At 57.7% G+C, this 26,969-nt stretch overlaps 8 protein-coding genes across 8 annotated transcripts; all 8 read left to right on the top strand.

Moving 5' to 3' along the window:
• Positions 1-3,682: 3,682 nt before the first annotated feature.
• LSCM1_01800 (uncharacterized protein) lies at positions 3,683-4,624 on the top strand (the record flags this gene model as incomplete). The annotated part of the gene is made up of 1 exon (XM_067319400.1): positions 3,683-4,624. The coding sequence occupies one exon, from the start codon at positions 3,683-3,685 to the stop codon at positions 4,622-4,624; it is 942 nt and encodes a 313-aa protein (XP_067175949.1).
• A 698-nt stretch (positions 4,625-5,322) lies between these two features.
• LSCM1_01799 (uncharacterized protein) lies at positions 5,323-7,095 on the top strand (the record flags this gene model as incomplete). The annotated part of the gene is made up of 1 exon (XM_067319399.1): positions 5,323-7,095. One exon carries the CDS (start codon positions 5,323-5,325, stop codon positions 7,093-7,095), a length of 1,773 nt encoding a protein of 590 aa, XP_067175948.1.
• Positions 7,096-8,554: 1,459 nt separating this feature from the next.
• LSCM1_01798 (uncharacterized protein) lies at positions 8,555-11,206 on the top strand (the record flags this gene model as incomplete). The annotated part of the gene is made up of 1 exon (XM_067319398.1): positions 8,555-11,206. The coding sequence occupies one exon, from the start codon at positions 8,555-8,557 to the stop codon at positions 11,204-11,206; it is 2,652 nt and encodes an 883-aa protein (XP_067175947.1).
• Positions 11,207-12,213: 1,007 nt separating this feature from the next.
• Positions 12,214-13,083, top strand: LSCM1_01797 (uncharacterized protein; the record flags this gene model as incomplete). Its single annotated transcript, XM_067319397.1, has 1 exon — positions 12,214-13,083. One exon carries the CDS (start codon positions 12,214-12,216, stop codon positions 13,081-13,083), a length of 870 nt encoding a protein of 289 aa, XP_067175946.1.
• Positions 13,084-14,841: 1,758 nt separating this feature from the next.
• On the top strand, positions 14,842-16,995 carry LSCM1_01796 (uncharacterized protein; the record flags this gene model as incomplete). Its single annotated transcript, XM_067319396.1, has 1 exon — positions 14,842-16,995. One exon carries the CDS (start codon positions 14,842-14,844, stop codon positions 16,993-16,995), a length of 2,154 nt encoding a protein of 717 aa, XP_067175945.1.
• Positions 16,996-18,715: 1,720 nt separating this feature from the next.
• Positions 18,716-19,837, top strand: LSCM1_01795 (uncharacterized protein; the record flags this gene model as incomplete). Its single annotated transcript, XM_067319395.1, has 1 exon — positions 18,716-19,837. One exon carries the CDS (start codon positions 18,716-18,718, stop codon positions 19,835-19,837), a length of 1,122 nt encoding a protein of 373 aa, XP_067175944.1.
• A 1,046-nt stretch (positions 19,838-20,883) lies between these two features.
• On the top strand, positions 20,884-21,456 carry LSCM1_01794 (uncharacterized protein; the record flags this gene model as incomplete). The annotated part of the gene is made up of 1 exon (XM_067319394.1): positions 20,884-21,456. One exon carries the CDS (start codon positions 20,884-20,886, stop codon positions 21,454-21,456), a length of 573 nt encoding a protein of 190 aa, XP_067175943.1.
• Positions 21,457-25,013: 3,557 nt separating this feature from the next.
• On the top strand, positions 25,014-26,939 carry LSCM1_01793 (uncharacterized protein; the record flags this gene model as incomplete). The annotated part of the gene is made up of 1 exon (XM_067319393.1): positions 25,014-26,939. One exon carries the CDS (start codon positions 25,014-25,016, stop codon positions 26,937-26,939), a length of 1,926 nt encoding a protein of 641 aa, XP_067175942.1.
• Positions 26,940-26,969: the final 30 nt, after the last annotated feature.

The following is a 26,969-nucleotide window of genomic DNA, read 5'->3' as shown; positions in this document are numbered from 1 at the left end:
GCACTTACCCTTCCCTCCATCACGCGTGCGTGTCTTTGATTTTCGGTTGTACATAGCCCTCGTCCAGACAGTGGGCACGCAGAGAAAACGAAATCGATACGTAAGCGCATGGGCCCTCATAGCGTACGAGTGAAGAGGATGCATGGCCGTGCTTGAAACGAGGCCATGTGATTTGCAGATTAGTGGGCATTCTTCTGCACATATGTTTTTTTTTTTTGCGCCTTCGTTTCGGCAATAGGGCCGCTCTCCCTCAACTCCACTGTTGATCTCCTGCCTTCGACTCGCTCTTCCACTTTGGATGCCTCACCTCCTGTCTATGGTGTATCACCCCCGAGCTTGACTGCACATGTTCTCTTCTCGGGTGCGTGTGGCCAGCGTTCGTGGTTCTCTTTGGGTTACGAGACGCTCTCGGGACTGAAGCTACTTCTCGAGCCCATAGGTAAGGATGTAGGCCCGAAAGGCTCATCGAGAGCCGCTTTCACGGAACAGCGACCATGTACATGGGGCGCAGGCACATCGCCTTCATCAAAAGCGATCACAGAGCGTTGGAGCGAAAGGTAGAGGTGCGTGCTCCACGGTTCGCGAAGCATACGGCGCTTCGAATGTCTGCCTGCAATGCTATCCTGCGGGCGCCCCAAAGACTCACTTGCGAAAGGCAGCCATTGAGACCTTTCCCCAGCATACTCGCGGGTGCGTCAGAGGTCATCGACGAAGAATGCGCCAGAACGCATCGTCGAAAAGCAGGCGCACCGAGAAACTCAGTCGTGCGCGCAGGTGCTCCTCACGCTAGCTCTGTGCCGAGAGTAAGCAGATGTGCATAGGAGCTTTATTCGTCGTTCTGGTCCTTCTGGTGCAGAGCCCCCACCAATGACCTTGTGTAGCATACCCCGGCTGTTGGCGTGAGGGCAGATCTCGCTGGCGTGGAGGCCCCTGGTGTCTTTCTCGAAGACATCGCGGGTGGCCTCCTTCCTTCGGGGTGGATCATGGCGACTGTTCCCCCCCCGAGGCGAAGGCCAAAAGAACATTGCGTACTTCAAGTGCAGGAGGTATGTCGAGCATCGTTTCTTGTCCGCGTGCACGTTAACATCGAAGCGATTCGCATAGCTCTCGCGAGATCAATTCTTGACACTCTTCGCATGTTTATTGTCGGCATAGCGCTTCAAAGCTGCAGATGAGCGGAAAGATGAACCTATCTATATATATCTCTATCTATACATATATATTTATATATATGTAAATTGTTTTTGTACATCTGCTGCCGAATTTAGCGGGGAACAGGACGGATACTTTTTTCTTAGTGTCGTAGGGCATAGCTTCCATCGTGGGGAAAGGTACCACATCACTGCGCACATACGTGGCTCCAGGTCTCATAAGTCTGTCCTTGTGGGGGGGGGCTCGGTGAGTGATTACTTGGAGAGAGAAGGGGGCATCCTCCCTATGAAACCTGTCAACAGCGATGCTTTCTCCTGTGGCTTCCCAACGAATGCTCAAGGATTCGGCTTCCAGAGGCGGGTTAGTAGCAACGCCTCGTTTTATTTCCGTTTGCCTTTGCCCCACGCCGATTCCCCCTTTTCACGGATCATGGCACTGTCGGCGAGAGTGTCTCGGAGGTTGCCTTCTTCGGTCCGCATGCCGGCGTCCCTTTTCATCGCTGTCTGTCCGCCTTCGTCCTTCTCTTCACGAGCATACAGTGTCGTGAGCACCTGCGAAACCACCTCTCTCTTTTCTCTATGCTTCTCCCACCCTCACATAGTGCACGGCTGCGCCCTGCGTTTGGTCGTCTCACCACCTTTCTTGGTCAATGTCTGAGCTGCGTTGTGCGAGTTAGTGTCGCTGCGCGACCGCAATGCAAGGTGGAGTTGCAGCAACAGTGAAGCGTCTACGGAGCAGAGTGTCTTCTTTGGTCCGCCATCTGTCCTTCTGCATGCGACCGTTGCGTGCAGCTCTTCTCCTCAAGCGACGGCTTTCCGCTTGTCATTGTGTGCACCTTCGGTGAGCTCAACAACGATGACTGATAAACCCCTCAGGGTCAGAGTTTAGTGTGTGTGTGTGTGTATGCGTGCACGTGTGTAGAAGTACGCGGTGGATAGGGGAGTGCGAGGCCGGCCGCGGTAAACGAGTTGCGGGAGAAGGTGAGACTCGACCGCAATGAGGGCATGATCGAGCTCCTCTTCCTAGCTCTCTCTACTTACCTGGTACAGGCAGCTTTGTGCCCTCAGGCACTCTGCCTCTACCATCGGATAATAATGAGTAGTGGAGGGGAGATGATGGGGTGGCGTATACGTACGGTCCGCTCCCTCGTGCCCAGCGAGAGGCGCTGGCGCGACGTGGGGACTTTTTCGGCAGGAGTCGGGACTATTGGTCTGCTTCCTTGACCTCTCTTAGAAGGCATCGATAAAGTCGGCGTGCAGAGAGGGGGAGCGCGGTATCCGTCAAAGAGGCGAAGCACTTCTTTTGTGTGTGGGAGGAGGCCTCACTGTGTCTTGGCAGTCCAGGCGCTGCCCGCGAGGAGGCAAGCCATGCCTCTCGTTCCCCCACTGCCGTCATGGAGTCAGCAGCACCGCCGGTGTTGGAAGGCTGGCGATGCCCCCCTAGAGAAATATGCAACATGCACTCCGCAGAAGCTTTCACGAGCACCCCTCCAAAAAAGGGATAGGCCAGCCCAACTTCGGCGAGTCGCAGGGTTACAGGCGCGTTCTACTGGCAGCATCTCGTGTCCTCACTGCTGTCAGACACTGGGAACGTGGAGGCGGGTTGCGCTCATAGAATCCTGGGGCTTTATCACACCATTAGCCGCACGCATCCGTGAGGGTGCCCTCCAAAGCCTCTATCCCCACCACTGCTGCCTGTCGCCACGGCCCATAGAATACGTGGTCCACCTGCATCCGTTCCGAAGGTATACTCAAGTCGCCCTATCTCTCCTCTTGCTTCTTTCACGTCGATTCGTATGGCTTGATGTGCCTCCCCATACCGAACACGGCCATCTGCATCACACCACACTACACGCATGCAGCGCACCCTACCCGACACTCGTCGAGGTGACGCGCCAGTACACGGAGACATCAACAAAGGGCATCCAAGCACAGACACTGCTCCTCCGATCTCTGCGGGTGCGCTCAGCGTACGGACTCGCTCTTCTCTGTTCTTCGTCGCTGATTCTGCGCTCAGACTCTCTCTCTCGCTCGTTCTGCTCCAGTTGTGTAATAACTCCTTTCACGCCAGCAGAGCTCGCGCGTCGGAACATTTTTTGTTGTTCATGTGAAGGTTCCTGTGAGTGTATAAGCGCGTATTTGTGCGTGGAGGAGGGGGCGGATTGGATTTCGAGTCGCTGCTGCAGAGGAGCGTAAGGCTTCTCTCGTCAAGGGCTCTTTCTCAAGTGCGCTTCATATCTCGCACGGGGTCTGCACGCTGTTTGCCGCTCTCCCCCTCCCTCTCTCTGCTGCTGCTGCGTTGGTCTCCTGTTTTTGTGTGCCGCGCACGTTCTTCTCACCATCGGCGTAAGTCAGCATTGTGCTTTACAGGTTTGCTGTCGTAACCGTCTTGGCAGTCGTGCTCTCTCGCCATAACTGTTTCGACTATTCTCTTTGCGTGCGTGTCGGTCTTCTCAGGGCTCTCTCTCTCTCTCTCGACATCTCTGCTCGCTTTCTGTCCCGCGACGCGTACGCGGGCTCGCACGTTCTTCATGGACTTCTCGCCATCACCAGCGCAGTGGGAGGATACCGCGCATGGAGGTCCCTCGACTACCGGCTTGCAGCCACAACAATTCTCAGCGCACATGAGTTGCACATCCTATCCACCCTCAAACGCGCCCGCTCACAGCACGCGGAGAACGAGCGCGACAGCGAACACTTCTTCACCGCACCCTGTGGAGTCGTCGATCGCGGATAATGGAAACGAATGCACAGGGAAGGAGGACAGCAACGCAGGCCCATGCTATGCCACCAGGGGGACATGCGCGACCAGGGGTGCCCGGCTATCCGTGGAGAGGGCATCGATGCTCGTAATTCGCGGCAAAGACGGCTATGCGTATCGTCGCAGCGTCCAGGTGTTTTTTGTGAATGAGCGCGCCCAGTTTCTTCTCTGCCAACCCGTGGGTAAAAAGAATGCGAGCTATCGCCAAACAGTGCAAGGGGGCAGTGAGGGTGAGGAGTCGCCGCAGGAAACGGCGCGGCGTGAAGCGTGGGAAGAAATTGGGCTTGATCTTAAGTACGCCACGCTCTTGTGTGAGGTGCGTCCTCTGGATGCCGCATCAGGGGCGGAAAAACAAGAGCAAGCGACGAGAAACGAAAAAGGCGAAATCTTGTCGGAGGCTCGCCGGCCCTTTCGCTACAGCAGCAAGAGCTGGAGGAAAGTGGGCATCAGAGGTCAGGAACTGTACCCCCTTCTGTACCTGCTGGAACAGAAGCACGTGCAGCACTTGGACACGAGTGGGTGGAAGCGCGGCGTTCGGTCAGAGTTTCACTCGGTCGAGTGGGGGTCGTTGGCGGACTTGGTTGAGAAGGCGCCTCCAACGAAGAAGGCGGTGATGGCCTCCGTCTGCCGTGCGGTAGCTGCAGCCGCCAAACCCTTTCTAGAATCCCAAGGCTACCCGACCACTATGCTAACACATCTGATTAGCGACTAGCTCGCCGCTGCTACGCGTGCATCTCTTGATGTTACACTAGGTGGATGCCACGCTCTGGGATCCTGATCGTGTACCTTCAATGCTGCAACCGCAGCGAAGGGCATCACTCGCTCTCTTTTGATGGAGCGTGGCCAAATCCTCGCGCGCCCAGGGGTGTTGTGTCGCTCGCTCTCCTTCTCTGTGCCATGTGTGTCAAGCCAGACCATCTCCGCTCCTGCGCTGTGGCTTCTCTCTCTCTCTTCCTTTGGACTGAGTTTTATTTTTCTCCTTCCGTTCAGGCAAAGAGGAGGAAATGGACTATTACGCAAACAGACACGCAGCGGACGCCATGGTGCTGGCGTTGGCGTTCCAGTCCGCCGGCTCCTCCGGCCGACCTTTTCTCGCATCGCTCGCAACCCCCTACAGCTACCGGAGTGCGCCGCTCTTTCCATTGGGTGCCTTTTGATTCAGAGGGGAGGGGTGTGAAGGAACTGCTGCTGTTAAATGGGAGAGGACACCATGTATCGAAGGCGCGTTGCCTTTGTTTCTTTACTGTTGCTATTCGGCCAGCACCGAAGGACTTGCCCCATGTTCTTGAGCTGCGCTCCTTCATAACTTCACTCCTCCTTCACGTCTGCCACCTCTTTCCGTGGCCGCCATAGAGCTCTCTCGTGTTCTCTTTCGGCCACTGAAGAGCTTTTTTTTTCGTCTCGGGAGATATGCGTGCGACACTCTTCACAAAAGACGACGCCAAGGCACCCCATCAAAGACAGATCCTCCCTCTCTGCGTGCGTGTGGAGGCAGGTGCTCACAACTTGCTCACAGAACACGTGCCTGCCGCATCAGCCAGCAGCAGGCGGCTGCGCAGCCACTGGTGGCATCGTACCGACTCACACGGAGTATACGCAGCGAAAGCGTCCGCCCTCGCCATGGAGATGGACGTCCCGCACATGTTTCGTTATCGGCGCCCGCCAAAGAGGGAGATATACTCAAAGCTTCTACTACTGTTTGCCTTTGGTATCTTTTGCGCCCTTGTTGGCTTGAACGTTGCAGATCTTCCGCTGCCTTGCTCGAAGCTCCTTGTCGATGCTGGTCCTCACCCCGATGAAGATGAAGTATTTACGTTCCCAACCTTCTCGCCAGACGAGCGCATTAAGCTTGCGGAGATCAGCTCCCGGATCGCTGTGCCGTATCTCATGCCATGGGGCGAGGATGAACGTCCGGCGATGTTTTTCATGTGGCATCTTCTCTACCGAAGCATCAAGCCTGATCTGGACCACTTTGAGGCGCAACTGCGCAGTATTGCGGGTGCCCATAACGCCAGTTCGGCGCTCGGTGGGGCGCCATCGCACGATGTCTTCAAGGTTGTGATTGATGTTGTCGAAGCTCACGAAGGGTACATCACAACGTCGCTGGCACATTTTCTTCCTAGCGCATACGTTTTCAGCATCGTAGCCAGCGCGCCTACAGCGCAAATCTACGGCCGCAACCATGCATGGCCCCCCAACATGCGGGGTAGCTATGGCAGCAGGGCGGAAGACATGATAGCAGAGCGTCGGGCACATGCGGAGAAAGTGGCAGCCAAAGTGGAGCGGGTGCTCGAAAGCCCTGCCGCGGAGAGAAATGTCGAAGCTTCGCAGCAGCCGGGCAGCAACGGAGTCCAGCCGATCCCGCCAGCGGACGCTCGAACGATGACATCCGAGAAAGGCATTGCCGGTATTCGCTCTAGTGGAGGTAGTGTCGCAGAGGAATTGACTGGCAACGCGACTGCCACCCGGGCTCATCCTCATTTGTATCTGTGTGTGCCGCAGTATGACCTCAACCACAGCTACATTGCCGATACCGCCGCACAGGGGCTCCACGTCAACTACCAAATTATACTCTACCCCCACGTGGCCCTCCGAGGGCTTCGAACAGCAGCGGAGTTTGATGCGGCGTTGCGCGCCCTCCTGGTGCAGGCTAACGTCGCCTCGTTTATTGCTCTACCGTGGATGTCTGAAATATACGACGCCGAGAGGGAACACGCCGACCAGGGAGAGCGGGCACTGCGTCGTAGAGGGCTACTTGACCAGGAGCTCCAAGACTACGAGGGTTGGTACGCGGACAGGTGGACCCCATTGCAGGTTCTGCAGCGCGCCTTGAGCGGGCCGGAGATGGAGGCTCAGTACCGCGTCGCCATCGTGCCTCTTGGGTCGAAGCGGTGGTTCGGGGCTCTCAGACAGCTGTTCCGAGTGGAGCTGCTAAAGCAGGGCAAGCGTGACCCCAACACCACTGTCCCTTCAACCACAGTTCCCGTGGACTCTGCAAGCGCCGCGGGGCAAGGTGTGCTGGCAGCCGCCAGCACATCTGGCACCGGCACTCAAGCATCCCCGCTGCCCAGTCTGGGCGCCGGAAACACGTTTGGCTGCAGCGCGAGGCTGGCCCTTCTTGGGTGCATGGCCCGTGCTAAACACAGCAGCTGTGAGCAGTTTTCCAATGTGAACGTTACTTAACTAGCGATGCCCTTTGTTTTTTTTTCTGGGAGATTCCATATCAGCCTTCCATTCGTTTGCCCTTTTAGGTGCCTAAGCGGGGGAGTGCAGGCAGTAGAGACAGAAAGGAGGAGAGGGAGGGGGCTTCGTGGGTAGTGAAAGCGCAGTCCCTGGGACTCGTGTGCTGCATTAACGGCCATGGCCCGTTCGCCTCAACTTCGGCAGGTGAATACCCGGCGCCTGTCCGTCTGAATTCTTCCCGGAAGATTCGTCCTCTGTTCTGCTGTGCTCCTTCAGGCGTCTTTTTTCTTTTGAAAGGGCCCTCATCCGCTTCGCTTTCGTCGAACTTTTGATCTCCTATCAGCGTTAGGCTAAGGGGGAGCGGGCCGCGGATTGGCGTGGGTGCTCGCTTATGCAGGCTCGCCTTGTTTCTATGCGCTGGAGCGTTGATACGAAACTCGGCAGTGGACATCACTGTGAGCTGCAGCTTAGCGCACGAAGGAGAGCAACACGCAATGAAGGAAATGGAAAAAAAGGTGGGTATGGCGATTCCGGTGGCTCGAGCACTTGACGTGACGACCCTTTTCTCTTGCGTGGTTATGCTGTCATCACCTCCCTGCCGCCGAGGCACCTATCAAGTGAGTGTCCAATCGAGCATAGAGTTGCCAGTCACGCTTGCGGCGCGTTGTCGAGACAAGCCGCCCTGTGCTGCGCAATCTGCTGCTGCGTGCATGACCAATGGTGGGCATGCGGACCTACACAGCTTTCCTCTGCCACTCGTGTCGCGTGCATTTCCTCTCCTGCTGTACTATTCACTACCGTATGTACACATATGTGTCTCTTTTTCTTCCCCCACGGCTCTTGCTCTCGCGCTGCTGGCCCGCAGACGTGCAGCGGTGCCGTTGGGGTATAGACGCAGCTGCACACCTCCTTCTCCCCACCACCACCATCACTGACACACTCGGATCCCTCTCTATGAGGAGCGCGCATTCTGAAGTACTTATCTCTTGCCCACGTATATAAGGGCAGGCGATTAGCATCACAGCCGCAGCCACGAGCACTAGCGAAGTTACACTCTTGCCTGGTCCCACTCCCTGTGCCAACCCTCGTGACAATCGGCACACACACACCCTTGCTGCTATCGCTGGCACGTAGTCTGCTTGTCACTCTACGCACGCGAAAGAGAAGGGTCGCTCTTCCTAGGGTGTTTGTGTGGTAGATTCCTATTTTCTTTTTCACGCGGCGAGGGCTTCACTTAGTGGAAGTGGTGTCTGTCCTCATTGCCTCTTTCATCTTGCAAGACTCTTGGAAGAATTGCGGCATATAGAGATGCGCATACGTACGCACACATACACACATACATATATATATGTATATGTATACATATACATCGTTTCCTTCTTCATGAGCACCACCAGCCGATTTGCTTCTCAGCCGGTACTGTTCTTCGCCGACGCATCAGTCGCTTCTCTGGCCCACCATGCCACAACACCCGGAGAAGCGCAAGTGGAAGGAGTCGCATCCGCACGGACTGTCAGCGTCTCAGTTTGGCATGGCGCTGGGCTTCTGTGGTCGTGTCTCAGACTACGTGAACTACCTTCGCGATATAGTGGGCACCGAGCAGGAGTTTCAGGGAAACGCCTGTACGGCCCACGGCATCCACACAGAACCCAAGTCTCGGGCCCTTTACGAGCTTCTTACCGGCTGCCGCGTCCACGATGGCGGCTTTTTCGTGACGAGCGACCGCGTCTTGGGCTGCTCGCCGGATGGGCAAATATTCTACTGCGTTGACGAGCAGCCTCTCGAGCACCAAGGCGCTCTTGCCGCGTCGTCCACGACTGCCTCCCTCTCTGCGTCAGGCGTGACATGCCTTCACCAGGGCGGCAGCGAGGACGGTGATGGCAGCAGCGATGCCGGCGTGGCTGAGAGACAGCGCCGTAGCGGCGGCCTCTCGGTGCGCGTGCCGTTCAAGAGCAAGAGGCGACCACGTTCGCCGCGGACGACGATCCCTGGTCGAAGCTTGCGCACATCTGGTGCATTCGTATGGGAAGGAGACGGCTGCAAAGGTGACCGACATCCCGGCTCTACAACTGAGCAATCTGCTACGGCGCAGCCAGATGGGTGCGCGCGCGCTGACCAGAAACTGTGTGCGTCTGCGGTGCCGCCTTCTCGCCGAAAGCTGCGCCTGCTGGAGATTAAATCACCTTTTAGAGCGCTATACGACTCCTCAAAGACAAGTTATCAACCTTTTGGAATTCCAATGCACTACATGTGCCAAATACAGGGCCAACTCGCCATCGCCGACTGTGAGGAGTGCGATTTCTTCGTCTACCTCGATCAGCCTATGTGCCAAGTAGAAGGATGGCGCGTGCGTCGCTCGCGTGCCTTCTGGGCCTGGGCCGAACCGAACCTGCGTTGCGTCTGCCGCTGGGTCAGGGACGGGCCGCCGGATTGGCTGAATCGGTTGTTTGCCTTTACAAACTTCGACTTTGGCTCCATCGAGGTGGTGCCGCTCATTTTTCCCTTCGACATCACAGCGAACGCGGCGCTGACAGACGCCCGCCGCTTTGCCTTTTTCGCCCGATTTCCAAACCCTTTTGAGGCCCTTGATGGGCACCGGAGGTCCCGGGACGGTGATGGCACGCCGGCACCAACGCAGGACTGGCGCTTCCCCTACATAGAGTCTACCTGGGCGGACTTGACCGAGTGGGAGCGCATCGCGGTGGCGGCGCAAGCGCCCGCAGTGCAGTGCCTCTTCGCACCGGTGCTAGCAGGCACAGATGACATGGATACCCTCAAGGCGGAGGTCGAACTCTGGAGTCGGTTGTCGTCGTGGCGGCAAGTGCTGGAGATGGAAGGCGTGTTCGAGGAGAGTGCGACGGCAGTATTTTGGAAGGAGTGGACGCGTACGGCCGCAGCCGACCGAGATCCGGTGGTAAAGGTAAGGCTCAGCGTTCCAGATGACTGGGATACCGGGCGGGTAGTGGTGCGGTGCAGCTTACCTTCACTTCCTCGCCATAAAGGTGGTGCCATCGAACCCCTTCATGACACTGCCGCTGTCCGCTTTCACCGTCGGCTCTTCTTTGCGTCCTTGTCAAACGACAGCCCGACTGATCATCGTGAACGCGCCACGTCGGTGACATCGGTTGATGCGGCGAGGCTGCCAGCGTACGCGACACCGCTAGATGTGCTTCCCCTTTTCTCTGTGCCGGCAACTCTGTTGCCGAAAGGAGTCAAGTCGGCGCGCCAAGTCCGCTCTCCAGCAGCGATATCCGTCCAGGTTTCCCGTGCTGCCTCGTCTTCTGAGAGCATGGCCACTCCGTCTCGCCGAGGCGTATCCACCTGCGCGGCGACGTCCTCGTCTGGGGTGCGCCTCTCGACGAGAGATCTTTCTCCATCACCGCAGCGCGTCGTAGCGGCGTCTTCACCGCTTTCTCATGAGTGTAAGTTGCCGCGCCAACTCTCGCTTCCCAGGCAGGAGCATCAGCACGACCCCCTTGCATCGCGCTTTCCCGATAACGTTCCGCCATATCTTGCTGATGCATCTGCAGCAACCCGGCGCGCATCGAGCGAGCCATGCGAATCCGTCTCGGGGCTTGTGGGGGCCACGCCCCCTGCTTCTCTGTCGTCGCCGTACCCGCCCCTTCTATGTGAGATAACGACACAGGACCTGCTGGATATCATTTGTTTCGCTGAGGACTGTGAGGGAGTCGTAATCGTCTTCAGCCCTCCAGCGCCTCTCCGTTGCTACGAAAAGCAACGCAACGTAAGGAACCTTGCAATGCGAGGCTTTACGGCCGGACCACGGAAGCCGGCTGGCTCTACACTTCTCGTGGGAGAGAGTGCGGTGGTGCAGCAGCTGCTGCACATGAGCGTGAAGGCGCCGCTCGGGCGAGCGTCTAGGACGCATCCAATTCAGTGCGTAATGGATCAATTAGGGATGCACGTCTCCGCTGGGGCTTCGCTTGTGCCTTGCTTTGTGGGGTCCCCTCGCAGCTCCTCCTCAAATGTTCGGGACACGATGCAGCACCTCGGAGGCATCCCGTGTTTTTTGGTGCGCGCGGAAACGAGTGCCACCACGGTGCTGGAAGCGACCATGGACCTGATGCGAGAGTGGAAAAGGGACGCCTGACTCTGCCGGCACGTCGTGGAGGGATTGTGGAGGGTGCTGTGAACGTGTACGCGAAAAGAAAAGCGATCCGAAATGGTGTGGCGATGTGCGATAGAAGGGTGTAACGTCTCCTACGGCAGGAAGACAACCGACACTTAGGCGTTTTCACGGCGCATCGTGAATGTGGTGGCAGTCATGCTGGAAATGCGCCCCGCCGGCAGCAGAGGGTATGCGGTCTTCCGTTCGAGCTTCCTTTTTTTCCCTTTTCTGGCCGAAGTGTGCGTCGCTGGCGGAGCGGCTGGTACAGAGGCCACTGGCGCGTAAGATCTTTGTGCGGCGGTACTGTGCGTGGGGGAGCTCATTACGGTGGGATGACGTTTCATATCGAGCGTTTTCTTGCTTTGCCTCATTTTGCGGCGGCAGGGGAGCCGGTAAAGTCACGGGACGAAGCTTCCCTCTGCTGCCTGTGTCACAGCCCGGCCTGCCGCCTCGCTTCCTTTTTCTCGCTGCCAATAACTCCTATTAGCGCTAAGCGACTCCGCGCTCGCGGTGTATAGACAAGCACAATCTTCCCCCGCTCTGTTCATGGGTTCAGCGCAGGAGCACGCGCTTGTTCGCCGTATGCAAGGCTAAAAAGCTGTTGCCCAATACACCGCCGCCGGTGCAACATGCTTCGGCATCATTTCCTACCTCGCCTTCTTCCCGCACCTCATCTCTTTGTGAATCTGCTACTCTCTCTTTTTGCGGTTCCTCTTGTTTACCGCTGATGCTTCGGAGCTTTTATCGGTCTGCACGCACAGGGCACGCTTACAGACCGAACACACACGGGCAAACATATATATATATATACACTTATACCTCTCTACACCCTCGTCGAAACACCTGCACTGTGTTTTTTTTGTGTGTGTGTGTCATTCGCGCACCGGCCTCACTCATTGTGAGGAAGTTGTGGCGCCGGGCGGCTCAGTTTCGTGTACCAGTTGCTGTGTTTACATCGACGCGGCTTTTCCCCTCTCTTCTCCGAATCGATGAGCCCCCTCACCAAGCAGGCCGTTCGCCTCCCGCCCTTTTTCGCACACCGACACACCCTAACACATGAAAGCGACAAGCGGGCTGTCATGAGTCCCAGTACCGCTCCGCCAACGATAACTTGCTTTGGTCACTTCCACGTGGCGCATGAGGAGGCATCGGTGAAGGAGCCGGGGCGCATCACGCACCTCATTCCCATCCTAGAAGTTCTGCACATACGAGATGCAGAAACGGCCGGGGAGAGTAGCGCTGTTATGGCTGCGGTGCGTCGACTCCGGGAAGGGGCCGGCCATGACTCGGTCCAGGTCCACACCATCCGCTGGCGCGGTGAGACGGAGACCTCCATCCGGGCGCAGTTGAGGCCTGTGCTGGTGCACTACCGGCTGCAAATCCTTTTCGTGAAGGAGCGGACGCAGCGTCGTGTGCTGGAGTGCCAGGAGCTAAACGAGAGAGTACCGCTCGTTACAGAGTATTACCAAGCGACTCCGCTCAAGTGGCGCTTGATAGGACCCCGCAGTAACCGCGCGTGTGTGGGAAATCTGGAGCCAGAGAGCGTCTTGAGCAGTGCAGCTAGCGTCGTCACAAGCGTGTCGGAAGCCCGTCGAGAGCAGCAATTTCGTGAGACCTTCGAGCGCTTTGAGAGTGCCCTTCAACACCGCGATACAGTCAGTGGTGCGTCATCTGCGGTGCGCGCGAGGGCAGGAAGTTTTTCGGATTTCAGCGCCTACGAGGACCGGGGGAGGATGCCGTCGTCTCCGCCACCGAGGGTGCCACTAGGGCAATGCGCCCCGGTGCCGATGGATGCCAGCGTTGAAGATGACGCGCTTGGCACCACTGTCGCTTACGCTGATCTAGTGTATCACGCGTAGGCTGAGAGAGGCGGAGCTTCTTCTCGGTTCACTTTGCGTTGGGTAGGGCAAAAGTGGAATAGCTCTCACCGCAGTCGCGGCGCGTGGGCTAAATTCACCTAGACAGTATCTCTACGTGATGGCGAGGGCGGCCCTGCGGCCGTGACGTCGGATGTCGACGTTCCGCCTTCTTTCTCCTCTTCCCTCTTCCTCTTTTTTCGATTTTCTGCACCCAACGGCGCCGGCGAGCGCAGGTGACGGAGCCGGTGCACAAACGGCGAAGTGCGTTTTGCTGTTGTGTTTTCGTTTGCATTCTATTCTGCGCCCTCCGCGCCTATCTCGGGGAGGACACACAGGGCGGCTTTTAGCGGCGCGGCGCGATTGGCGAGAGGGCGAGGGAGAGAGCCGGTGGGGGGTCTGCATGCTCTCTTTGTCCCCTGCCCAGAGGGAGGGGGGCGGCGTCTTTTTGTGTTCATGGCAGCCCCCCAGCGCTTCTCGGGGTTGCTGATCTTGCTCGGCAGCGGCCTTCGTGACTGTGAGGCGCGACCTCTCCCGCTACTTCCAGTGCCCGTGTCTCGAGCGCCAGCCCCGCTTGCCAACCCTTCGCTTCCCACTCCTGTCCGTCGCATCGCCTCCGCTGGGCGAGGAAGGCCGCTGGAAGAGACAGGGGGCTCCGACTTCTCGCACGCCCTCTCACTTTCCTTCTTGTTCTCTGTGCACGTACGGCACCCGCATATACAAAGCTCTCGTTGGCGCGCCTTTTTCTGCTCCTTTAGCTTTTCGTTGTTTCACAGGAAAAGAGCGATTGCATTTCTTTCAGGCTCATTTCGATCACGCATGCCCTATCGAAAGAAGAGTGGCACCCGCGCTTATGAAGGTCACTGTAGCAATCACTTATCGCTTGTGTGTCGTGGGGAAAGTGTATGACCGACATTTTGATCTAGCGGTCTAGCTAGTCCACCCTTCATCAAGGCTCTGGATGTCCGTCTCAGGGAGCCCGCCAAAATGTGAGCGGCTTTGATGGAGTCGACAGAGCGCGACGCATCTTCTCGGGCGGTTGTGCCGAAAGTCGCTCGTTCCTTTGTGCATGTGTCTTGAGTGCCTCGTGCACCGTACCCTTTCTTTCGGTCCTTTCTCTATCGAGCCGCACGACGCCGCTGCCATTGATCTCAACACGCTCACAAAAGACAACGTACTCGCTTTTCTTTATACCGTTCGTGGTCACAGATTTCGTCCTGTCTGAGCGACTGCGCTTTTCTGTGCCCGGTGCTGCTGGCTACTGCTTCTAACGCCTCTTCGCCGTCCACTAGGCGCCAGCCTGTTGCAGGTCTGTATGCGTGCCTCCATCTCCTCTCGCTCTCCTCCATTGCCCCTGGCGTGTCTCGCTACCCCTCACTTCATTTGCCACACACATCCACAAGCACGCACACATCTGTACAGCGTCCGACTGCACCGCACGCCGAGTGACGGCCAAAGTCCGTACTGTGTGCATCGTTTACCCTCTCTCTCCCCCTCCCCCCTTTTTCTCTCTTTTTGACGCTGTCCTCTGTCGTGCACTGGTGTCTCCTTCGGTGCCATTTCCTATAGTGCCGTTGTCTTTTCCTTACGCTCGCGGCCGTTGTCTGTGTGCGCTTTTGTGTGCGGGCGTACACGTACGCAGCACTGTCTGCCCGCCTACCCGCCCTTTGTCCGCGGGCCCGCGTGGGTTGTGGCAAACCTCCGCGCCCAAGTAGTGAACCTGCATTCATGCATTTCTAAGCAGGCCACGAAAGACTCACAATGGCCCAGAACAGTACTTCGCCAGGCGCTTCGCTATTCCAGCAAATGTACAGCCTTCAGCAGCAGCAGCAGCAGCAGCAGATGCACGGCCAGCAGGGGTACGGAGGCCACCTTCCAGTACCTCCATTACCCTCTCAGCAACCGCCCAGCCACCCGAGCAGCGGCTATGTGCAAAGCGTGTACGCAGCGCCTCAGCCAAGCACGACTGCGCAGTCGGCAGCATTTTCGGGCTACAACTACGAGCCACAGCAGAGGGCACCCCCTCCGTACACGAGCTACACGCCTCAGCTCTCTGCCCCAGTGCCGCCAGCGTACCAGGCGCCTGTCAAAGATGAGGACTATTACAAGGGCTTCCACGATGGCGTCGTTCGTCCATCTGGTCCGGTGTGGGGTAATGCCGTCAGCTGGGCGGTGCCGCTCTTCGTGAACCTGGCTTTCTTCGTTGGCCCTATCTGGTACTTCCGGCACAAGTACATGCGTGCCATGGCGGGCGTCAGCGGAGCAGCAGCCGCGTCCGGGCGCAAGGATGGTGGCGGAGCTTCCTCGAACATGATGAGCGGGCTCATGGATATGATGAACCCGATGAAAGCAAAGAATTTTCGCACAGAGGTAAAGGGGACCACCTTCAAGGACGTCATCGGCATCCCGGAAGCGAAGGAGGACCTGAAGCAGTATGTCGACTTCCTAAAGGAGCCCGCCAAATTCACTCGTCTCGGTGCACGGCTGCCGAAAGGGTGTCTGCTGACCGGGCAGCCTGGTACCGGAAAGACGCTCCTGGCCCGTGCCGTGGCCGGCGAAGCGAGCACGCCGTTCTTCAGCTGCTCAGGCGCCGACTTTATTGAGATTTTTGGCGGCAGCGGCCCAAAACGCGTTCGTGAGCTTTTCCAGGAGGCGAAGAAGGCGGCCCCCTGCGTCGTGTTCATCGACGAAATCGACGCGATCGGCTCGCGCAACCAGGGCGGCCGATCGATGGGCGGAGGCGGCAGCAGCGAGGAGAACCGCACCATCAACCAGCTTCTCGCTGAACTGGATGGCTTAACGAGCAAGGAGGCGATTGTGGTGATTGCCGCCACAAACTACCCGGAGGCGATCGACAAGGCGCTTCTGCGCGAGGGCCGTTTCGACCGCAAAGTGAACATTCCCATGCCCGATCGGCAAGCGCGCTGTGAGCTATTCGAATTTTACCTGAACCGCATCATCACAGGCGACCCGAACTGCAAGCCAAAGGTTCAGTATTTCAAGACGCGCCAGGAGGCCGAGGAGGTAGGCACCGGTGCCACGCAGCCTTCGGCTTCCGCTGCCCCGTCCAGCGAAGAAAAGATGGATGCAGGGACGAAAACGCTGGTGACAGAGGACGCCAAACCAGAGATGATAAAGGTGATCCTCGGCGTGAGCAACAAGGAGTACGCCGCCATCCTCTCCGACCGTACCCCTGGCGTGACCCCGGCGCAGATTTCTACGATCGTCAACGAGGGCGCGCTGAGCGCGGCTACAAACGGTAAAGATGTGGTGTCACTAGAAGTGCTGCAGGACAGCATTGACGACGTCCTCATCGGCAAGAAGCACCGGCAGCGCATGAGCGACAAGTCCCTGCATCGCACCGCCTATCACGAGGTGGGCCACTGCATCATGGCCTGGACGAACCCGCTCCAAAAAGATGTCATTAAGCTGTCCATCATTCCCCGCGGACGCGCCGGAGGGTACACGCAGCAGGTGCAGGATGAGGCGATGGAGCCACAGACAGACGAGTTTCTTTTTTCACAGTTGTGTGTGCTGATGGGCGGCCGCGCGGCCGAGCGAATCTTCGAGAAGGACATCTCCATCGGCGCCATGGACGACCTGCAGCGTGCGACACGCTTGGCGATGGAGAAGCTCCTCAAGTACGGCATGTCCAAGACTATTGGCCAACTCGCCTTCAAGCCGAATGACAAGAATGATGGCCGTGCGTGGATGACGTGGTCCGAAAATCTGCACGCCAAGGTGGAGGCCGAGGCCCGCGCGCTTGTTGAGTCGGCTTACGTGCACACCGAAAAGACCCTGCTGGCCCATAAGGAAAAGCACCAGAAGCTGGCAGAGCTGCTTCTAGGCAAAAAGGAGCTGGACAAGGCGGACATTGCCAGCATTCTCGGCGCGCGGCCGGTGCTGAAGGCCTAACAGGTTCTAAAGAGGCATACGTACACGATCTTGTAGGGATCGAGGAGGGGGCGGCGGCGCGGGTAAATAACAAGAGATACTCCGTATCCTGCACTGGGGGGCCCCACACCCTGTTGGCTCTCGTGGACACGCTAGCAAGGTAATGACGCAGTTCGCGCAGAACATGTGACCTCGTCCCCCTTCCCTACTCTCGCCTCCGCCACCATTTTTTTCTCCACACGTCTCCTCAGCGGTTCATCGTATTGGCTCGAGCTCTTCAGGTCACTTATTCTGTATGCGCGCGCAATTTGTTATTAAACAGTTCTCTCTTAGTTTGCGTTCTCACCGCCCTTTCCTCTTGCTGTCTCGTCTCACATCTTGTACGTGGGTGAGCTCGGGTCTGTACTCGGCGAACCCGCTTACCCCTGAGTCTCCATGCGTGTGCTTCTCCTCCGTCGTGAAGTGCCGCGCGCGCCCACTGCGCTGACCCGGCGCCAGATGTGCTGCGAGCTGCATGATGCCTTCGCGGACATGATACTCGGACTCTGTTGCTTACGTGCAAACCTTCCTTCTCTCCAAACGATATATATATATTTACGCACACACACATATATATATATGTGTGTGTGTGTTTGTATGGGTACGGTTGTCGTCTTTTCTGTCTTTCCGCTGTTCCTCGACGCGCTGCGGCCGTCTCGTGTGCGAAGGCACTCCCTCCTTCGCCTGGTCTTTGCCGTGTTTCCTCTCTGACTTGGAGACGGGAAGAGGTGAGGGGGTGGGGTGGAGGGGAAATTGTGGGGGGAGTGGGGGTGTGTCTGTGTGTGGGGGGGGGGACTGCACCCTCCTCCCCCTCCACCCTCCTATTTTTCGTTTTCGGCTCCCCACTGGCTCAGGTACGTCCCAGAGGAAGAAAAAAAAACAATTACACACACGCACGCACGCCAACAGCGAACCTACGTGCACAGGTTTCTATTTATTTCCTGCGCATCCGGCCCGTTGGACGGTAGGTACGATCAAGGCGGCAATGTGGCAACAGGGCGCTGCATTGTCGACGGTGAAAGGAAACGGTGAGTGCTTTTCTGAGTGGTTCTACAAGGTAGTGAGAGCTGAAGGATATCGCTGGGACGCTTTGCGGTGGCACTACGCTCACGCGCGAGTGCATTTCGGTAAAGTGACCCATAGTGAATGGACATTTGACCCCTCCCCCGCGTTTGTGACGCTGCCATGTGCTCCCAGGTGCCTGCACTTTTATGACTGCGCCGCAGAAATGTTTGTCGGAGCCATCATTTCACCTTCACACTCTTTTTTCGTTCGAACTCCGTCGCGCACAGGACTCTCTTCGTATGTCCTGCTGTATTACGCCGTATTGGGACCCTTGCTACATGCATCCGCAGAAAGAAGAAGAGAACACGCGCGTCCACTTCCTCCTGGTGGCTGCTTAGGATTCCCATTGGCGCTATTCGGCAACTGCGTTGACTTCGCTGACAGAGGCAAGGAGGCCTTGTCAGTGTCTTCAGCGGGCACTCGCTCTGTTTCCCACCTCTTTTCCTTCTGTCACCAACCGCCTCCACTCTATCACACCGGTAACAAAGCTGCCGTGGCGGAGAAATTCTCCGTCAAAACTGGCGTGTCAGTCTCACGGGAAAACCACGCGGCGTTGCGGGACAGAAGGCTGCGCCTCGCTCGCCATGCGTCTTCCTCCCGGCACGCGACGAAATCAACTGATTCCACTGTCGAGAGGATGGACGCTTCCGCATCTGCTTGCTGTGATGGTCTGATAACTCTACCGACCGCCGAGCTACGCGAGTCGCTCGAGAACATACTTGCTGCCATCGGTGCCTCGGAGCGCACGTGCTCGGAGGAGGGAAGAGCATTAGAGACGCAACGTCAACGAGTTCTCCTCCTTCTGTCCAAGCTGGATGCAGTGGCGTTGTCAGACACAACGGACAACAGAGAGCCGCTTAGGCGTTTTCTCATATCTCCACCCTGCGCGGAGACGGACGACGAAGGTGCGGGCCCTTTGGACGTCTCCGCCCACAGCAGCGAGGGCACGCATGCGAGGACTCCTGCATTTGGAGACCCCCGTCGCGCGGCTTCCGCACAGGCGTGCGGGGTGCAAAGAGCATTCTCCTCACCTCCAGACCATTTCTGCCTCCTTGGCAACCTATTTTCGCAGCCGAGACGGCGCTACACGGCGGTGCCTTCGTGCACCTCTTCTCTCTGCGTGCCACCCTCACGCCTCAGATCCCTTGTAGACGAAGGCGGGTCGGACGTTCGACATGATAGCGATTTTGACCAATGCGACGCCCTCACGGTGCCGCCAGAGAAGAGGCACTTGCACTGCTCGCCCGAGGAAGAGCATTCGCTCTTCACCTCTCTGGGAGAGCGCGCACGTGAGTGGCACAACGGGCCATCGATCGCTCGCCGGAACCGTCAAGCAAACGAGGTGAACCCCACTCGACAGCTGTCTTCTTCGCGCACTCCATCCGCGCAAGCCTGTGCGCAACTGAGTCATCGAAATAGCGCCGCGACGCTGCCGCTCAGTTTCTGGGTCAACGTGTGGCCTTGCCTTGGTGGCACCGTCGCATCTCGCGCTCGGCGTCCGACGCGCGTCCTTGTGCAAGGGCGGTGCCGCTACTTTGAAGATGTACTGGAGAAAGCGGCAAAGCTGACCGGCTGCCAGCCCGCTCCTCACTGCTTCTACACACCCGACGGATGTCTGGTTCGCGATCTGGAGGACTTGATCGCGGAGCACCACTACCTCCTCTTTCCCTCTGGCGGCTTCTACCGTAAGGAGACTGTACCGACCGCACTTCTCTGGCTCTTGTACAAGAGCGCACGCCAGCTAATGTGGTGCTCTTAGCACGGCAGGTGTCATCGAGAGAAAGATGAGAGCGCTTTCTTATACGCTAGTCACCTAGTCAATTTCTCTAGGACTCATGTAGAGCGCGAATCGTGTGCCGGTATTATTATGACGGCTCCCTCGTCTTCTTCCGCACTCTCCTCACGATTGCCTTGCCAGAGCCTCAATCGTGGTTTGTTCCATTCCTCGGGTGCACATATGTTTGTGAGTGTGTGTGTGTGTGTGTTTATGTGTCAGTGTATCACTTACACAGCGGCAAGCGGCTCTTTGCGTTTTTGTTTTCAATGGCGCTGTTGCTCCTTACTACGCTGTTCTTCTTGTACCCTTCTTCTCATCCCTTCCCTTTCCACTTCACACACACGTTCTTCCCTCTCTCACACGTGAGCCTGCGTGTGGTGCCTTCTCTCTCCGTTCCGTCATGCATGCATGCGTGACTTCCCTTTCTGCTCGCCTTTTTCTTCGTCGATCCTATCGCACCTTATTCATTTCCCACGCTGCAGAGTGCTCCATGGCAACCGCATCGCTCCCAGCGCGCACTACAAAACCGCAAGCAATGAGAGTGATGGAGGTTGTGTGTGTGTGCGGGTGGCGATGGTAGAGAGAAACGGAGTGGATGACAACGCCAATCATGTGTACACTCTTTCACTACACTGACACACGCCCGAGCCACTCCCTCTGTCAGGGTGGGCTGAATCATGAAATGTGTGACCAGAGCAACGCATCTCCCGTTGCATGCGTTTTTGTCACCAATGCTTGTCGCGTCCTTTTCCGTGATGCGTCTCGGTGTCTCTTGCGACGATGCTATCATGCGCCCTCCTATAACCAGCCCATCTGGGGTTGTTCTCAGACCCCAAAGAGGCCCCTTCCTTCCGTCCTCCAGATGCATGCAACGCTGCGCGCTCACCAAGCGTGCCCGCATACAAGAACACCTCCGCTGGCCTCTCCTCTCCAACGAGGCCACAGAAACACCGCTGGGGAGGGAATTCAGTAGTCCCGCATCGCTAATCAGCGCCGCTAAAAAGTAAAACGGAAGACACCAAACAAACATGAGCGAGGGACGAGACCGCCGTAAGGTGTACGGCTTCAAGGCGGAGCGCCAGGCCTTCTTTTCGAACAATGTCCGCCAAGTATTCTTGGAGGAGGGGCGCAAAAAAAAGGACGAGGAGCGTGCCCGCATGGAGGCATATCGAAAACTCTGCAAAGAGGAGGGCATTGTGTCGAAGCGACTGGAGGCGTACGATCGCACACGCGAACAGGCCTCCGAAAACCTTAGCAGAGCTCTGGAAGAAATCGACCATGACCAGAGCCTCACAAACAACGAGAAAAAGAAGCGCAAGTATAACCTGAAGCGCAAGTTTGCGGCGACAACAGTTAACGACCTCATTGACAAGCAGCAGAAGCACTACAGCGCTGTGTGCGGGATGGAAGAGGCACAGCACAGGCGGCAGGAGGAGCAGGAGCAGCGGCAGAAGGCGCGCCAGGAGCGAGAGCAAGAGAAAAAAGTGCGCGTGCAAGCTCGAAAGTCGCGCAACGCACTCTTTGCCAAGAAGACGAAGAAAGGGCAGCCGGTCATGTCGAGCCGTATAGAGTCCCTTTTGCAAAAGATCGGCAAGCAGTGATGCCGCGTCTGGGGTGGTGGCAGCCACTTTGAGAATTTCTACGGGGGCTACGCACGATCGGCACACGCGAGCGTGCATACAAGGAACGCTCGCTGATTCAGAGCGGCGACCTGAAGGCTCGTGCCTACAAGAGCAGCTTGCCTGCCCATTCACTTCTGCACCCACGACAACGACCCGCTTTGTTGCGCCGCTCCTCTGCCACATCGTTTCACACGCCTCTTTCGCTTGTGTGTAATTCAGCTCTTGCGAGGCAAGTGCCCTGCACACTACGGTGCCCGATCGTTTTCATTCATGCTGATAGTCTGCCCCTCTCTCTCCCTTTGTGTGCATATGTGTGGAGGGGGGTTTGTCTCTCTGTTTCACTTCCGCCTTGCAGTCGGCCCGCTCTCTTCCTCTTGGCGCTCCACTCTCTCTGAATTATCGGGGCTTCTGCATACACTCACGCACTTGCACAAAAAGAAGAGAAACGGTTCCGCTTTCGTGGCAGTCGTCTTGTCCTCGTCCTCTTTTTTTTCCTTTCCTGTTGCTGCGTGGGGTTGCTGAGAGACGTAATCGACCATGAGGCAGCTGAGCCGTTAACGAAGGCCTACTAAACGTAGAGCAATACGAGGGAGGTGGGCCGGCGACGGCGCGTGGCTGGCTCGGGTTCGGGTGGGCAGAGCCGGTGCTCAGGTGGCTGAGCGGGCACGTTGCTGTGATGCGTGCGTGTGGCTGCTTTCCACCATGCGACTGGCCCTGCTGCTGGCCGATGGCGGAGGGCAGGTTACGTTATATGGTGGAGGCCTCGCGCGCCGAAAACAGAAGAAGTGAAGACACACGTGGATGCCGCTCTGCCTCTTCCTCACGCTCGTCTCCACGAAGGAACGCTGCTGTGGGTGTCTGCGACACGCGGAAGTTCTGACAAGCGCGTGGTTGTGAGTACTCATTCTATCAAGTAGACGTTTATCGGAGAGCCTACGCATTCCTCTTCGTCCTTTAAGGCCAGGGGGAAAATGGAGGCCGTCCTGTGCACCATTCTCGGTGTGTTGCTGCTTGTGCGGCTGTATCGTCCTTCTCAATGAGCACCCTCTCTCTCTGTTCCTGCCCCGCTCCCACTTTGCTCGTGGTCGATCACCTACGGACACGTGCACGCCCCCACGCGCTGCGTATAACAACGACCCTCTTCTTTTTTACTGCTCAACGTCTCCATGGACTCGCAGGTGTGGGTTCCTTGCTACACCGTTGTCTTTTTCTCTCACGCTTCGTGATCTGACGGCAATCCCCCTCTCTCCATCCACCGAAGAACAAACTTGGGTGGGTATCTTAGCGCCCCACCAACTGTGTCGCTGCGGCCCTGTGCTCGTGTATGTGCCGTCCTGTGTGCGTGCGTTGTAGGACGTCTCCTTCGCCTCTCTGAGTGTGCTCAGGCACGATGAAGGAGGAGTACGAAGGGCGCTTCGCCAAGGAAACGCAGGCATTCAGGTCGTGCTATGAATACCTTTTCTTCTACTTCTCCCGTATGGGGTACCTTTGGGGGTGCGTCATCATCACCGTGACCATAATTTTTCCCCTGGTCGTGATGGGGTATCGCTCGCGTTCTGTCTTTCGCCGTCGCAGGTTGCGCTCACCCGCGCCGTTCGCCTGAAGTTGGACCCCCTCTTTCACCTTGAGGTATAGCCTCCCGGTTTCGTTGAGCGGATATACAAGACGAGAGGTGCGGGGAAGGCAAGGTGTTCCCGCCGCGCATTGTCCTTGTCTCCATGTGTGCGGAGGCGGCGCGGCTCTGCCCTCACGACAGGGGCGCTCTGTTTGCTTCATAGGCGGCGGCCACTTGCGACTGGCGATATGTCACGGCCTCGCCGTGCGCCTGGTGAGCCCTTAGTGTTCTGGTGCCTCTGCTGAGACCACGAGGACTGTTCGCAGGCGTCTCGTATCTGGGCTCCGCTGCGCCGTGGAGCCTATCGGCGCCGTTGCCTAGCCACGTCCCGTGATACCCCTTCCCTTTCTCATCAGAAAACGCCATCTTCTGCTTCGGTTGTGAGCTCTTACCGTGGGCGTCTCTGCTGCGAAGCGCTCTCGTTTTTTTTGTCGCTGCTCGCCCAGCTCTCCCATCTCCAGACACAATTTTTATCGATTAGAAGGAGTGCAACGCGGGGGGAGGGGTAGGAGGTCGGCGAACCTGCTGGAAAGCTTCGTCGTGTGTTGTCCACGTTTCTGCTTCTCACCGTTTCGATCGGGGCGTCTGAGGAGTGGGACATGACGATGGGTGTGTGCACTTCTGTGCTGATGGGAGTGACATTCGCATCGACGAGAAAGACGGATTTCGTGGTCGGGGGAGAAGGGGAGAGAGGGGAGAGAGGGGCGGGAAGAGAAGCCATGGGCCTTCAGAACAAGGCTCGTACACTCCTTCGTTCATCTTCCCCTTCCCACGCTAATGGACACATAGAAGAGGGAACGTGTGCCGAGGAGCAGAATGAGGGCAAGAGAGCGTGCCGCGAGTGACGCTTTCACTAACTTTGCGCGCAGAGAAGCACACGCACACACACACAAAAAGATATAACTGAGGCGAATGATGGTGCGTGACAGCACGCCCAAATATGGTGCATTCAGAGCAGGTGATCGGCTATCCTTGCTCTCATGTCCAGCCACTGGAGTGACCCGTGCTGCCAAAGAGCAGGGCGCTCTCACGTGGTGCGGGCCCTCAACAGAAAGGAGGCTCCGTGAGCAGCACTGCGACTTCCGCTGGCTACGGTGAGGGTGTGGAGCGCGCTGCGAACTTGCGTACAGCAGAGCCTTACCCTCATGCTGCGAATGGCAGCATCCGACCATCCCACGCATGCTCTGTGTCGTACGCGTATCCTCTTTGTTTTTTTTCTTTCACTCTCCTCTGCCCAGGCACGGTGGCGCACTTGCGTATGTTACTCCTTTATGAATGCGCGGTGGTGCCCTTCTCAGGTGCGCCCCCTCTCCGTGGAAAAAAAAAAGAGATCTCTCTCCTGCTCCGCGGCTTCGTCGGTACACCTTTGATTTTGGTGCCAACATGGGACGTGGCTTAGCGAAAAAAAAAAGTAGACCAACCAAAAGGACGAAGTCCTCTGCTCGCTTCTGATACGCCAACCGCAGCCGAACGTTGGTGGTCTACCCTGCTCGGGGGCGTTCCTCCTCAGCCTCGCATCCACTTTTTATGCGCGTTTTGAGATAGCGGAGAAGCAGCAGGACGCGCTCGCTGGAGCCCCGCGCCTTCAGTTGCATGAGAACGTTCTTCTCTATGTTACCGTGCCCTTTCAACTCGTCCACTTTGCCATCTACATCAGCCATTTCCCCGCGCCTTCCAAACGGCAGGCGGCACCGTTGTTGTTTTCTGTGCCTGTCGCACCTCCCCCGTCCAACACCCGAGAGCTAATTCGCCCGCCAGCGCTCCTGGCCCTGCACTTGCTGTTCTCCTACGCCACCCTCACCTCACCCCACCCTCGCGCAAACGCCACTGGCAGTTCCTAGCGTGCACTACAACCACGCCCAGCGAAGCGCTGCTCTGCTTTTCTTTCTGAGTTGCCGTTGAAGAGGCAGTCGCTTTACTCATGAGCACCTCCGCATCGTTGCTGTCGCTCTTGCACAGGCAGCGCCATCTTTCCCGATATACGGTAGCTGTACTCCCCCTGCGGCGCTTTTTTGGCAGTACTGGCGCCTGCCTCAAGAACGACGGAACGCTATCCTCACCACCGCACCGAATCCGGTCAGGGACTTCCGCCCCTCTCTCATCCTCACCATCAGGGACGGATGCCGCAAAACGTGGCTCCAACTTTGCCTCCCTAGCGGCCCAGCGAGGGGCTGGTGACGAGGTGGACAGGTCGGATCGCACCGCGGGACTCTACAGGCACACCATCATCACCGAGGCTGACAAAGTCCCCGCCGGCGTGGCAACATCGGTGGCTGCGTCGTCCGTGGGGGCTGGATGCGGATCCGATGCCGGGAGAAAAAAGTGCCGGGCTATACCTCTACACAGTAGCGGCGGCCGCGTCGACCCTGAAAGTAAGAGCAGCGACGCGTCCTCGCCGACTGGGGCACCAAGCGCAAAGCGTGAGATGGCAGTGCCACCAGAAGCGACGCGGGATGTGACGACGGCGGCGCGACCGCAGGACGGCCCGACAGTGCCCGACTACGGGCCGCTGCGCGCGACAGGTCTGTGGTCTGTAGATGAGGTGCTGGACGAGTTCAAGAAGACGGTGGACTTCCGCCGCATCGATGATGTGGAGAGCGACATCATGGAAAACCTGAACGGTGTAGAGGATGCCCTCGTGCCGTATGCGGAGGAGGAAGCCTGGAAGCACAAGCTCATGTTTGAGTGCAAGTTCAGGAAGACACCAAAGCACCTCACGTGGCGTGAGCTGGGGGAGGAAATCGAGTGCATGGATTGCGTCATCGAGCTGGACGAGAACCGCCCCGAGGAGATCTTCACGATCCTCTTCTACTTTACGGTGAAGAAAACAGGCGCACGCGACTTGGTGTGGTCGGCGCGGAACGACGTCTCGTACTCAGAGGGTTTCACGGATCTCCTCGCCGCGGTCGGGGCGTGCCTGGGCCGGTCCGATGTGCACCGCACCATCCGCTTCGACGACGGTGTTGGCTGCACGCGCGACATCACCTTCCGTAAGCGGTCTCGCTATACATCCGATGTGTACGTGGCCTTTCGTCCGCCAGAGGGGTACGATCGGTTTCAGCGGAAGGAGGAGAAGGACGAGTATGAGGCTTCCATGGAGAGGGAGGGCATGAGTGTGTGGGGGTATCACCCCTCCCTCATGGATCCAGAATTCAGCGAGCTCGACTTCAAGGATCCGGAGGGGACCTACACGGTTTCCCTGTCGGCTCACAGCTTCTCGTTTATTATGCTCCGTGCCATTCGGCGCCTACTCGCCCGGCCAATGAAGGACTTCTACCGGCCGTCCCAACTGATGCGGACGGCAAAGGTGAAGACGGAGGATGAGATCGGTTTCATGCACGCCTTGAAAGGATGGCTGGGCGTCGATGAACAGCTTTACCCGCACTACACCCCCATTGAGGCTCTGCAGGATCACTGGCTGGGCAGGGACGCCCCATTTAGTCTGTGCGCCATCGTCAATAAGCTGCGGGAGATGAACTATTTGAAGAAGGAGAACCCCGAGTTTCAGTCATGGCTGTCGGTGCGGAGCCACGACACACACCTCGCCATTCGCAACATGGGCGTGAAGCTGCTGGGCGTTGGGGCCAGCACCCTGTTTGTCCCTGTTTCACACAACGCCACCGTAAATCGACTTCTTCCTAAGCCGCAGCAGCGCCGACTGGAGAGCCGCTTTTCACTGAACACCGTTTTGGGGCTTCCAGACGAGACGCGTAACCTGGAAGAGTTCAAGCAGATCACCGGTCACGACCGCATCACCGACGGGCCAACGTCTGGCACACAGGGGGCTGCCACGGCTGCGCCTCCAGCCCAAGGTACCGCAGAGAGCGTCACATCCACACACGCGTAGAGAGGCAGAGGAGGAGGATTGTTGCACTCC

Source organism: Leishmania martiniquensis, chromosome 32 (assembly GCF_017916325.1).
Source record: "Leishmania martiniquensis isolate LSCM1 chromosome 32, whole genome shotgun sequence".
Taxonomy (NCBI): Eukaryota; Euglenozoa; class Kinetoplastea; order Trypanosomatida; family Trypanosomatidae; genus Leishmania; species Leishmania martiniquensis.
The sequence above is the reverse complement of the archived record's forward strand: the minus strand, read 5'-3'. Positions and strand labels throughout refer to the sequence as shown.